We start from the raw sequence: 13,403 nt of genomic DNA on the forward strand, positions 1-13,403 counted from the left end.
GAGTAGTCCAAAAGAGATATGAAGAGAACGTGTGTCATGAACTTTTGCCTGTTGTGTTTATTACGAGTATACGTAATTATCAAATAATTACGTATTACGAGTATACGTAATTATCAAGACAAGTCACATGCCGGCAATGATGGGGGACCCCAAAGCTCACATTTATGCACAGACCCAGGAGACAATTTGGCTTTAGGAACTTTTATTTGCACGGGAAAGATGGGCAAACCGGGTCTGGGGGAGGGGTGGGGCAAGGGAGAAGAGCAGAGTGTGGATGGCTTCACTTGGGGGGCTCGGCGGCGAGGACCGGGAAGCAGCCCTCACGATGCCACTGCCTGTCACGCAGGCGACGCACGGCCTGCATCTGCGGCTGGAAGGCCCCCCACTCGTTCCAGTGCCGGAATTCGCCTGGTTCCAGGAGGTACTGGTACCCGCGGTAGCCGGGATATTGATAGCCGACCCAGCTGGAAGGGAAGTAAGGAGCACAGGGTGGAGACGGTCAGCCTCACTGCCTGGCACCCAGATCCCTGCCGGGACCAGCTCCCCCCATCCCTGCAATCTGTTCTCCATCCCTCATGGGCTTTGGTCACAGGAAGCGGGCACGGCTCCTCTGTCCTGGCTTTGCCCCTTCTTGGGGCTTCCTATTGGCTTTGGCCAGTAACTCCACCTCTCTAAAAGACCTCAGTTTCCCCTTCTGGAAAGTTATTAGGGGGCCACGTGGAAAAATGTACCTAAAGTACTTCGTGTGCTTGGGTGGCAGGGAGATCAGTGCACATCCCACCGATGGTGGTGACGTGGGGCTCACACAACAGAATCGAAAGGATGAGACTAGGTTTTGGGGACTGGTTAGCAATGAGGCACAGAAGAAAGAGGAGCCTCCTTTCAAATAGTGGTTTCCTAGGTGTGTAAGTGAATTTACATGTAGTGGTTGCGAATGCACAGTCTGATATCAGCAATACTTTCGTTCAGATCCCAGCACCGCTACCTGTTAGCTGTGGGATTCACAGCTAACCAAGCAATTGCCAGGTTTGTTCACACTGACATGTAATTCATCAGAGTATGAGTCCACTCTCCAGGGGAATAATGCTCTGTGGGTGCAATCCCAGCCCCCAGCACCAGGGAGGGGCCGTGTGGCCTTCCTACGCACCCGATGTTATATTCTAGAAGGGGGACCGCCTTTGAGCTCCGAGCTTAAGGCAGAAGCCACAGGCCTGGCAGGAGAGATGCTTACGTTCCACTGGAGACCCTCACGCTGCCCACGCGGTCACAGAAGCCATAGACCCAGAGACTGGGCACATCATCCTCCTGGATCTCCATGGTGTTGCCCTTGAAGTTGGCACCTTCAAACAGGCAGATCTTGTGCTCCTGGGAGTCCTAGGGAAGGAGAGACCGGGTCAGGCATGTGAAGTGTGAACGGGGCGAAGAGAAGTAACATAGAGGGGCCCCCTGGGTGTGGACAGAGAGACAGCTGAGTCTGCTCAGGCTGCCATGGGCCTTGCCTGGGGCTGCCACTGTCCGGCCTGCGAGGGCCCTCCTCAGCTGTGAAAAGAAGCTATAACGGCCTGTGTTTCATGGCACTGTCATGCGGGCTACACGTAGTAATTCACACAGCACTCTCCACACCGCGCCTAGCATACGATTCAGTGCTTACCAAACCCTGTATCCGTCACGGTTATCATTACAGCCGGGGATGCAGAGGCTCAGAGAGGTCAAGACTCTTGATCGGCGTCACCCAGCCAGCGAGAGGCAGAGGCTCTCAGAGACGCAATTCATTCCTCCCAACCCAGCCTGCACCCTTCTCCCCTCCGTCCCGCCACACCAGCTCTTTTGTAGTTCCTGGGCTCCCAGTTCATCCTTGCTTCAGGGAATTCGGCACCCCCTTTGCAGCGGAAAAGCCCGTCAGGCCTCTTGTGGCTGACTGGGTCCTCAGCCTCCAGGGAGCTGGCTTCCTCGACCACCCCTGGCCGGCTGCCACCACCCACAGCAGAGCCCCACTAACCTCTCCTGCTCTCCTAGCCCGGGGTGCGTGCCACGTGCTTTGTGATTATAGACTGATTTCTGTGACTGGGTTTTCAGTAGCGGCCTCTTGTGAGGGCAGGGGCCTGGCCTGTCCCGTGAAGAGTTGTGCACCCAGAGCCTGCAACGGAGCCTGGCAGACAGAGGTCAACCGATAGTGGTTGAATGCATGATGGTAAGTGGGAGGTAGGTCAGGTTGGACACCCATCTAATGTCCCAGGAGTGTGGGCTGGGAAGGAGCCAGGGAACCGGGCGGGGAGGGAGCGGGAGCTGCCCAAGGAAGAGACCATGGTGGCCCGCACGAGGTCAGTGGCCGAGATAGAGAGGGGAGAGGGGTCTGGTATTCTCAGCCCCGGCAACACCTCCTACCTGGTGGGCATGAGAAAGATACCAGTGCCCGTGACCCGGCCGCAGAGATTCGGATGCAATGGATCTGGGGTGGGGTGCAGGCACTGGGATTTGTCCCCCCTAGTAATAGACTATATAGTTAAGCAAATACGTCCAACCTATTAGAATTTCGACATGCAAACAGTGTAGCAATAGTAATGAGATCGTGATATTCTTATTTTTATCTTTGTACTACGTGGTCAAACCCTGGTTTGTGTATGTTACACTGAGAGCACACCTCCATTCAGACTAGTCAAGAGTTAAGCACTCAACAGCCACATGTGGCTACTCCTTAAGGTATTGGGCAGCAAAGCTCTAGAGGCTACGAGAAACGCCCTGGCCGGTCAACCCTCCAAACAAGCTTTGTTGACATAGATTGCCTTTTAAGGACCGTTGATTGAGAGATACATCTATGAATTCTTACCAGGGGCCCATTACAGCCTGATAAGTCAGCTCCCAATTCTGAGAAATATGTTGGGGCAATGCCAAAACAGCTGGGATCACGGAGAGTCATAGAAGTTCTTCGGGAAAACTCCCATCATGGAGGCAAAAGCTGGTTACCCTTGGAGATCGACACTGGTGACGGAACACACGGCTGGTTCCAGCATCGCAACCAACACTACTCTGGAAAAACTGCCTTTCTTGGGGATCGCACCAGCGATCTTGGCTTTGAGTCTTCCTTAAGTGATACTATTTAGCTCAGCTAAATAGTATAAAGGAGCTACTTCAGTATGTTGTTCTATCATCGTGAAGTTCAAGGTGTCCTTCTACGACATCCCTCTTCTCAGCTACCACACAGGCTTGAACCTGCCCCTTGGAGGTTTTGAACAGGCACTGGGATTGTCAGAACTTCTTAGGAGGGTCTAACGTGGAGTCAGGGATGAGAAACAGTCCACAAAGAGAAGCAAGGGAGACACTGAAGTCTCTCATTCCAACAACTAAGGTAGTGAGTCTCCTCTCTAAAGTGGCAGGGAAGGAAAAACCATATTTCGTATGTCTCATTTGTCCAGGGCTCCTAGCGGGGGCTGGGCACACCAGGAACACCTTATAAATCGATGAGCGTCAGGGCCCAGTGCCCTTGGTCATCGTCCCTCCCTGCCTGCCTTTCCTCCTTCTTTCCCTTGCTCGTCCCCCATTGCCTTGTTTGCAATCAGACCTGACCTTTGCTCCTGCCTCCCCACTGACCCCCCCAGGACGGGCTCAGGAGCCACTCACCATCTTGACAGGCCGGAAGGACATGAGCCTGTCGCTGCGGTAGCTGCTCGACCACGTGTCCCAACGTGGGTACTCGCCCTTCTCCAGGACGAACATCTCCCCCCGGAAGTTGGACTGCTCAAAGGCGACCCAGCTGGATGTGGGAGGGATGGACAGAATGACGAGGGCCGGGAGGGGCAAAGGCAAGAAGGAGAGAGACCGTTAGCAGAAGCTCTTGGGTTTGAGCCTAGGCTATGTCACTTACAGGCTGTGTGACCATGGGCAAGTGGCTTTACCTCTCTGAGCCTTGGTTTCTTCCTCTACCATGCCTATTTTCTGGAGGCTGGTGGAGGATTCAATGAGACAGTGTGTGTCATTATGTGAGCAAAATGTTTCCCCAGTTGAGGGATTCACACACAACTTAAGCACTACAAGACCCTGGAGTAAAATAAGACATAAGAAGACATTTCCCTTGAAACCTGATTACAGCTAGGGGAAAGTCTCTGTTGGGTGCTGACGAACCTTTGACACTCACTAGTCTCTCTCTCTCTCTCTCTCTCTCTCTCTCTCTCTCTGTGATAAGGAAAGAACAGCCATCCACCCAGAGCCTTGAGCAAGCAAACGGTGTAACAGCCTTTCTTTACGTCCATCGTGTTGACTCTTCACCTTTTACTTACAGCGAGTGATACTAGCTTTCCATGTGTGAAACGGATGTCAAGGTTCTTTAGACAGATATTTAATTGTGTTCGAAAGGGTCGTTTGAAATGAAATATACTAAACAAATCAAAGTCTTGGTAGCACAGGGGCAAGGGGCACGCTGATACAGGGGCCCAGATCACACGCTGGATGAGGACTGGTCTGGAATATGGAAGACACCCAGTAATTGGTATGGGGGCAGTGGTAGGAGCATCGCCTTCTCAGACCCCTCTGACAATTCAGTGTGACAGTGCATTGGAAGATTTTCAGTCCTCTCCAAGAAAGGATTACAAGCCCGAAGTCACACAGGGCTTTTATTGGCTTTGCCAGCGTCTCCTGATTAAGGATGGGAAGTCCGCTTGTGTGGAAGGGATCCCCTGGTTCTGGGGGAGGTTGATGAAAAAGTTGAGGCTAAGGGACCCATTTCATAGATGGGAAAGTTGAGGCTAAGGGATCCCTTGGCCTTTGCTCTGTATGTGTTCGGGGAGTCTCAGGGAATAAGAGGGGACACTGACATCGGTATCACCTCTCTGGGATCTTCCTCAGAAGGAGACAGGGAGGCATGTAGGGGATGGGCTACCACCATGGACTGAAACACTATGAGCCCCTGGAGCCTCAGGTCCTTGTCTGGGGAATGAGCCAATGCCCCCTGGAGTGACAGAATTAAAGATGCAGTTATGGTCCTAGAACGGAGGGGAATCTGCCTCAGCCTGCTTGATCTAGAGGAGATGAGAAAAGGGTGGATGGATGGATGGATGGATGGATGGATGGATGGTTGAATGGATGGATAGGTGGCTGGATAGGTAAGTAGATGGATACAAGGGTAGATGGCTGGGTGGATAGATAGATGTATTGATGGATGGATGGATAGAGGGAGCAGATGGCTGAATAAGTGGAAAATGGATGGATGGATGGATGGATGGATGGATGGATGGATGGGCTGATCTACAGATGGATGGATAAATGGATAGATAGATGGATGATGAATGGATGGTTGGGTGGATGGGGAGGAAGCCTTGGAAGATGGTGCCATGTAGTAATTAAGAGCATAGACTCTGGAAACTGACCTAAGTTCTAATCCCAATTTATTATTTATCTGCTGCGTGACTTCAGGCAAATCACTCAAACTCATTAAGCCCCAGTAGAGGAGAGGAGAGATCGCATCTACCTGTGAGGGTCGAAAAACGAATGCATGGACCAAGTCCAGCCCAGAGAAATCTCAACAAATACTATCTTTTATGATTAAAGAAAGAACAAAGCTGCAGGAGGTCTGAGCTGATGGAAAGATTCTGATGTAACTTGCCACCCTGCCCGCCTGTACCTCAGGCGTTGGACCTCAGGGATTCTCTGAGATCAGGAAAGACTTTGTGCCCGCAAACTCTCCCTGTCACCGCTCTGGGAGTCATAATACCCAGTGAGGACCCGTTATAAGAATGAGGACTCGTATATATTTGTTTCAATCTTTTCTCATCTCCTGTGGCTCACTGGAGCCTTACGAGAAAGGAGAGAAGTAGGGCAGGGATATTAAGTTACAGATATGGAAACTGAGGCTCAGAGGGGCCCAGTCACCGTCTAAGGTCCCGGCATGGTGTCAGGTGTCAGGGTGAAGGCTCCTAGGTTTCAGGCAGGCATGCCCCTCTCTCCCCACCCCTGTGCTGAGGGCACACCCCTCCTCTCCTTCCCCCGCCCGCCTCACCCTCTACCACCGCCTTTCCCACCGCCCTGCCGGTCCTGACACAGACTCAGGACGCTGGACCACAGCCCCTCTCCTCTCCCCGTCGGGCACAGCCGAAGACCAGCTGCATCCTTGTTGGAGGAGAAATACTCTGGGTTTGAGTCACTGTCACCAAAAAAAGCCCGAAAACCCAAATTGGCCACATCCGTAGCTTCTGTTCCCAGCTGGGCTTTGGGTCTGAGGGTGGGGCTGAGGCCGTGTTGACCACACCAGGGGTGGGGGTGGGGCAGGAGGTAGAAGTGCACCTCCTTCGCTGAATTTCGCTACACTCACAGGGTAATGGGGAGGGGAAGCAGTTGTCACTGTCACCCGCTATGTTTGGGCAGGCACGAAGTGCCAGGCTGCCTTAGCTCTTTTAGGCTTCAGCATAATTCGATGGAGGGGAGTGGGGACCATTACTCTCTCCATTTCAGAGATGAGAAAACTGAGGTTCGGAGACGGTACAGGTGAATGGGGGAGGTGGGACTTCAACTCAGGCCTGACTGACCTCAAAGCCCATCTCTGCCCTTTTGTACTGCAGTCCCACGATGCTGGGTATACAGGCTGACCCCACCCCTTGGGGGATGGGGGGCTGGTGGGACAAGAGGCAAAGCAGTGGGTCCTGTCCTGCACTCTGACCTCAGCAGGGCTTGGAGCCGGTATAGCCACTGCATCCACCAGGCTTTCCATGGGGGTCACTAAGGCCCAGAGAGGCCCGGAGAGCCAGGGGCAGGCAGTGGAGTAAGTGATGAAAACACTGGATGAAACTGACCTGAGTTGAATCCAGGAGCTGCCATTTACCGCTGCTTGACTTTGGCCAAGGGACCTAACCCCTCTGAGCCTCTGAGAAAAGCGCCTGCCTTGGGGTGCCTGGGTGCTCAGTCGGTTAAGCGTCCGACTTTGGCTCAGGTCATGCATGATCTCTCGGCTCCTGAGTCTGAGCCCCCCGCGTCGGGCTCCGAGCTGACAGCTCCGAGCCCGGAGCCTGCCTCGGATTCTGTGTCTCCCTCTCTCTCTGCCCCTCCCCCACTCGCGCTGTCTTTCTCTCTCACAAAAATAAATAAAACATTAAAAAAAAAAAAAAAAGAACAGCCCATGCCTCATGTAGCAATCATCTAGGTAAAGCCCTCAGTCGGTGTCCAGCACCTAGTGTGTGCTCAGTGGATGCTGACTGTTTCTCGTAAGGCTGCCTGAGGCCCAGGAGGGAGGCAGTGGGAGAAGCAGGGTTCGCTCCTTCTATAGAGAAAAAGCGTTTCTCCCCCAGAATCGTGACTTAAATCATCTCTCTGAACCTCAGTTTCTTCATCTGTAGAATGGGAAGGGGGATAATACCGCCCCCTCGCGTTTGAAACAAGGACTGGAAATATTACACGGGTCTCCACTAACATGGACCAGGTGCCCAGGAAATGGCAGCTACTGTGTTTCATTGTTATTATTCTACTGTGGCCCTGGGAGTGCCCTCCCCCCCGCCAACACTCACGGTCCCGAGGTGACAATGAGGCTGCGCACTCGGTCGAAGCCACGGTCTCCCAGGTTCAAGCACTCCCCAGAGAATTCCACACGCCGGCCCTGGAAGTTCTCCTGCTCAAAGACCACCAGCTGCAGGAGGGAACCCCCATCCCCGGGGCGGGGGGGCGGAAAAGGGTACGGAGTGAGGGGGGAGGTACACCCCCCAGGTCAAAACTTCATTAAGTATCTACATAAGTAAGAGCAGACCCACACGGATCATAGGAGAGTGGGCCACGAGCCAAATTCTGTGCAACTATCCTGTCCTCCCTTCCTTACACTTCTGGACTGAGCATCTCTGCACCATCTTTAGGAATTGATGGCTCTTCCTTCCCGCCTCGGTGCTGTTCCTTCTGCCTGGAATGCCCTCTGCAATATACGTCCCCATCCTGGAGCTCATCCATGGTCCCTGTCCTGCTCTAGGCTCAGATGTCACCTCCTCCAGGAAGCCTTCCCTGATACACTTGCCCCATGTGGGCTTGGTTGAGTGACCCTGCACTGTGCTTAACCCATTATCAGCACAACCAACACGGTCCCTGCTGCTTTGCTTCCTGGCTTCTCTCTGCGCACGCCCTCCCCTTTATTCAACCTCCAAAGACCAAAGGCTCCTCCAGGGCAGGGTGTGGGGTTGATCTGGTTGTGCACCCGCAGCCTCAGCCTCAGCCTCAGCGCCTGTCATGGAGCTAACGCTCAGAAAGCACTTGCCAGTTCACCTGCCTCAGCGTAGGGGCCTCTGTGCTGAACTTGGGCTAATCCCTCCCTTCACTGGGCCTCCAGCATTTTGTTGTCCTGAGCTGGGAAAACCTCGTCGTTCACTTGACCTGAGGCAAGTGTCCTCCTTCTCTGAGCCTCAGTTTCCCCAGCTACACAAGGAGGAGGTGCACACACCCTTGACCCAGCACGTGCACGCCTCCACTTGCCCTCCCCAGAGGAACTCTGGCACGTGGGCCTCAGGAGACACGGACAAGAACGACCCGGCCACACTTTTCGCCAGAGAAAAGCCAGCAGCCACCCAAATATGGTCTTCAGGAGTGACGGTCCCACTGTGACACATCAGCAGCCCAAATGAGTGACCCATAGAAACACACAGCAATGTGGCTGACTATTCTGGATCTCGTGGGAGTGGGTGGAAAGAAAAGGGAAAAACCCAAATGATTGCATACAGCATCATTCTAGAAGTTAACACCACGTAAAATACAAACACAGGAATTTCTTTTAATGGCATAATGCATAAAAATGCAGGGAGGCAGGGGCACCTGGGTGGCTCAGTCGGTTAGGAGTCTGACTTCGGCTCAGGTCATGATGTCACAGCTCGTGAGTTCGAGCCCCGCATCGGGTTCTGTGCTGACAGCTCAGAGCCTGGAGCCTGCTCTGGATTCTGTGTCTCCCTCTCTCTGTCCCTCCCCCCTTCACACCCTGTCTCTCTCTCCTCTCAAAGATGAATAAAAACGTTAAAAAAATAATATCAAAAAGAACGAACTGCATGAAAAAAGCCAGCCACATGCGGACCACATGAGAGAGCACGTAGTGAACCCAGTTCTGTGCACCCCAGTTTGAAACCTAAACCCACCCCAACCGGAGAGGCTAGATGTTGAGCTCTACGGAAGCCCTTTCAGACCTCAGTGCCTCGAAGAATTTTCCGGAGGGGCTGAGGCCACCTGCAGCTCCTAGAGTACCTCCCAGGGGGCGGGTGGTTCCTGCTGCTAAGCCAGCCCACCTCTGCCCCTCCTTCCTTTCTCAAAACTCCGAGGGGGGGGAGGGGGGAGGGGGGAGGGGGAGGGAAAGAGGAGGGGAGAGGGGAGGAGGGAGAGGAAATGCAGGGGTGGAGCCCAGCCACTGCTCCCCGGAGTGCTTACCTTGTAGTTGCCCAGAGGCAGGTCCCCCGCTTTTGTCGTTGGCACGGATGCGGGGGCCAGGGCGGGGCCGGGGCTGGGGGCCGGTCCTGCCGCTGGGGCCCCTTTCCCCTTCCCATCAGGCCCTGTGTTCGCTGCCGCTGTAGCTGAGGCCTTCACAGCCTGAGACATGGTCCCCACCTGCAAACCTCTGCAAAGGAACCTTTGGCCTGGGTCACTCAGGGATGGCGCCCTTAAGCTGTGTCCCAGCCTCGCATTCCCCTCCCCCCCAACTGGCCCCAAGATGTTCGCAGCCCTCTCTGAACTCATTTGTGCGCTCTCTCTCTCTCATTCTAAGTCCCCTGCCTGGGGACCGCTTTTTCTTGGTGTGCCTTCCCCCAGGCCTCCTGCCACCTGCCGCCCCCCCCCCCGCCCCCCACCACCTGGCACACCGCTCATCAGGCTTCTCTGCTGGTTCCATTCAGTTCGCCTCCCCAGATTCATAACAAGATGTCCCATCTGGGGGTCCTTGGGGTACCCCGCGCACGTCACCAGCATTTGTGATCCTGAATGCTGAGCCAGTGCGGTGGGTTCAGTGGGGGCCATGGCATCCCCTCTGAGCTCAGAGAGGGGAGTGACCCGCCCCAGCACACACGGCTGCTAAGAGGTAGGGCTCAAATCTCACCTCAAGCAGATGGACCCAGCCGCCGGGTTATTACCTGCTCTGCTCTTTCCTTATTCTGATGAGCCCACCCCACCGTCCCCAGCGGCATCGGCCGTAGATTCTCAACCAACACCTGTTCCGGGAATGAATGCCTGTGGATTCTTGACCTCTTCCCGGGTTGACCTGCTGCCTCTGGCATTGGCCGCCAAGGGTGTGTGGGTGCAGACACGGGCCCGGGACTGGGGCATAATGGAGGGAGCCGAGAGAGTGGGTCGAGTGTAGTAGGCGCTGGCTGGAGAGGGCTTTGGTCAATGCCTGTGGCTCCTCAGTGCTTTGGGGTCACGGGCGCCTTTGAGTGTTTGAAGAACGCCCTGTGATTGCCCCCCTTTCATTTTGGAGACAATTTCTGGGGATCTGAGGACCCCCTGCCAGTACAGATTAAGGCCCTCCGGTCCCTGGATGGTTCCTGAAGGCTTTGGGTAAGAAAGAGCTAATTGGGACAAGTAGACCCTCCCCTCTACTTCCCCCAGGAGGGTTGTCGTTTCTCTGCCATGCTCTGCCCACTCTGGGCAGGCCAGACATCTGGGCCACATCTGTGACTTCCAGGCTCTTGCTTACATCCCTCACAACCCCCATGTCACTCTGGGAATCAACATTCCCCTGAGCTGGCAGTCAGGGTCCTTCCTTCCTGGAGATGTTCCTGTTCTCTCTCTCCCTCTCCCTCTCCCTCTCCCTCTCCCTCTCCCTCTCCCTCTCCCTCCTCCCTCTCTCTCCCTCTCCCTCTCCCTCTCCCTCTCTCTCTCCCTCTCTCTCTCTCCTTCTCTCTGTCCTTCTCTGTTTATTTTTATCTCCTCTCTCTCTCACTCCGCCTTTCTCTCTCTTCTGCTACAGCTCTCTTTGCCTCCCTCTGTCTCTTCCCTCCTCTCCTCTCCTCTCCTCTCCTCTCCTCTCCCCTCCCCTCCCCTCCCCTTGGGCTCTCGGCAGCTGCCGGGTCCCCTCTTACCTGGGGACCTGCTACTTCCTGCTAAAGGACAGGCAGGCAGACGGGCGGACTGGTGCAGTGGGTGACTGGGGGCCGACCCCCCATTTTATAGTCTGGCAGACACCAGGGCCCATGCCCTGTGACACAAAGCTGGAGCTGGCTCAGCAGGCTCTGGGCTGGGGGCGGCCCCTGGGGCCCCGACCTCGCCTAGGTTACTGTGGAGAGCAGCAGTTTCCATTGTGAGCCCAGCTCGCACAGCAGAAACCCTGGCCAGCTGCCACTTTGCCTCGCCCCCGTGCCTGGCCCCTACCGGGAGGCCTTTCTCCAAAAACCCAGCTGTGCTGGGCCCATGGGGTCCCCGCTGGCTGCCAGTCCTGGGACAGGGAAAAGAGGAGCCCCGGGAGGGGGGGGGGTGGGATACTTGGGTGACAGGGGGCATAGCAGGTGCGAAAATGCTTTGTAAAGGCAGATGTGGGTGTGATCCCAAGAGCCCCGCCTACTGAGTGTTTGCAGTGTCCTAAGCGCACCGCCAAAAGCACGACTCCTGCCATCTTGGTCAAGCCCCAGGGCAGCCCATCTTATCTGGTACTTTCAATGCCCATTTCACAGATGAGCCCAGCTCTCTGAAAGAGAGGTCGGAGGCAGGAACCGGCCCAAACCAGCTGCCCCGGGGGCCTGTGTGCTTCATTCTCCTGACATCTGATCTCGGCTCTGGCCTGACTTTCTGCCCTCAGTATAGACGTCAGGCTGTGCTCAGGCCTGTTGAAGGTTCAAAGCCTGAGTCCTGTTCCTCTATCCACATTGAGCCCAGATTCTTCCTCCACTCTTCCGTGACCTGCCTGTAGAAGTCCCCCCGCTGCCCCCCCTGCCCTAAGCTGACCCCGGGGACAGAGCTGGTGGCCAGGAACACGACTGCCATCTGGAAGCTTCCTTGGGGAAGCCCCGAACCCCACTCCCTTCTTGTCCTCTGCTGGATCCCAGCACTGGCACAGAGGCACCCCCAGTCAATTTGGGGGGGGACTAAATGGTCCCACCAATGGCTCATGATGCAAGCTGGGGCACAGGGGGAAATGGGGGAACCAGGGTGAGGGAGAGAACCAGGGTGACTGGCTGGGAGACGTGGAGAGGCACAGAGAGAGACGGAGACAGAAATGCAGAGCAGCAGTGGGGGAGACGGACGGTGCAGGGGAAGAGACAGAAGGCAAAAGAGAGCAAGAAAAACTCAGAAAAACGGAACAGACACCAGAAGTCACATCTTCCAATTCCTTCCTTTTGCAAACGGGGAGACTGAGGCCCAGCCGGAACGGGTGACTTCCCCAAGGTCACGGAGGGTGAACACATGTACTGCTGGGGGGGGGGGGGACTGCTGAGCTGGGTCAGCCCGCAGCCTGGCCCCCTGGCCCCAGGTAGTGGTGACAGCATGGGTTCCTGCCCCCTGTGTGGGGGGTCCAGGGACCCAGGCCCCACGGAACTCAGCTCCGCCTGGAGATCACGCTGGCTTGGGGCCAGCTCTGCCGGCTGCCCCTCCACCCCCCCCACCCAACGTCCCCTCACTTCCCAGCCTCTCTCTCAGCCTTTCATCCTTGGCCAAGGCCTAGGAGGGGGGGCAGGAACCACAAGATGGGGCAGCCACTGGAACAGGGGCCAAGATGCCTGCGGCTGGGGCGGGGGGCGGGGGGAACCACCCACAGGTCTGGGCTTCAAGGCCAGGCTGTCTGGGAGAGTTCCATGCTCCCTCGTGGCAATGGGCCCCCTGCCAAAGAGTGGGGGTAGAGGTAGGGGATGGCCCCCCATGCTGGGTGGCTACACCCTGAGCCTTTTCACTGACTTGGGTCCCGCAAGCCTCACTATGAGGGGCTGTCTCTGGGATGCATCTGTTTACAGATGAGGAAACCAAGGCAAATCCTTTTCTCCGTTCTCAGCCTGGGAGCTCATCCATGAAATGGAATTGGGAGTTACTTCTTTTTAATTCTTCAACCCAGGCTCTTGAAAGCAATGTACTCCTGCTTTTCCATGAAGAATTCTTCATATATATATATATATATATATATATGTTCATGTATATAGTGATATATATATATGTGTGTGTGTGTGTGTGTGTGTGTCAAAGTTTATTTATTTATTTTGAGACAGAGCGCATGAGCAGGGGAGGAGCAGAGAGAGAGGAAGGGAGAAAGAATCCCAAGCAGGTTCCGCCTTGTCAGGGCAGAGCCTGACTTGGGGCTCGAACCTACGAACCTTGAGATCGTGCATGACCTGAGCTGAAATCAAGAGTTGGGCGTCTAGGGGCGCCTGGGTGGCGCAGTCGGTTGAGCGTCCGACTTCAGCCAGGTCACGATCTCGCGGTCCGTGAGTTCGAGCCCCGAGTCGGGCTCTGGGCTGCGGAGCCTGGAGCCTGTTTCCGATTCTGTG

The 13,403-nt window shown here is 55.3% G+C and overlaps 1 protein-coding gene across 1 annotated transcript; it reads right to left on the minus strand.

Moving 5' to 3' along the window:
- Nucleotides 1-193: 193 nt before the first annotated feature.
- CRYBB1 (crystallin beta B1) lies at nt 194-11,234 on the minus strand. Its single transcript, XM_049618965.1, has 6 exons — nt 11,013-11,234; nt 9,370-9,568; nt 7,488-7,606; nt 3,619-3,751; nt 1,232-1,374; nt 194-464 (listed from the first exon to the last, which is right to left on the minus strand). Exons 2-6 carry the CDS (start codon nt 9,535-9,537, stop codon nt 281-283), a joined length of 747 nt encoding a protein of 248 aa, XP_049474922.1. The 5' UTR covers nt 9,538-9,568; nt 11,013-11,234; the 3' UTR covers nt 194-280.
- Nucleotides 11,235-13,403: the final 2,169 nt, after the last annotated feature.

Source organism: Panthera uncia (assembly GCF_023721935.1).
Source record: "Panthera uncia isolate 11264 chromosome D3 unlocalized genomic scaffold, Puncia_PCG_1.0 HiC_scaffold_8, whole genome shotgun sequence".
NCBI lineage: Eukaryota > Metazoa > Chordata > Mammalia > Carnivora > Felidae > Panthera > Panthera uncia.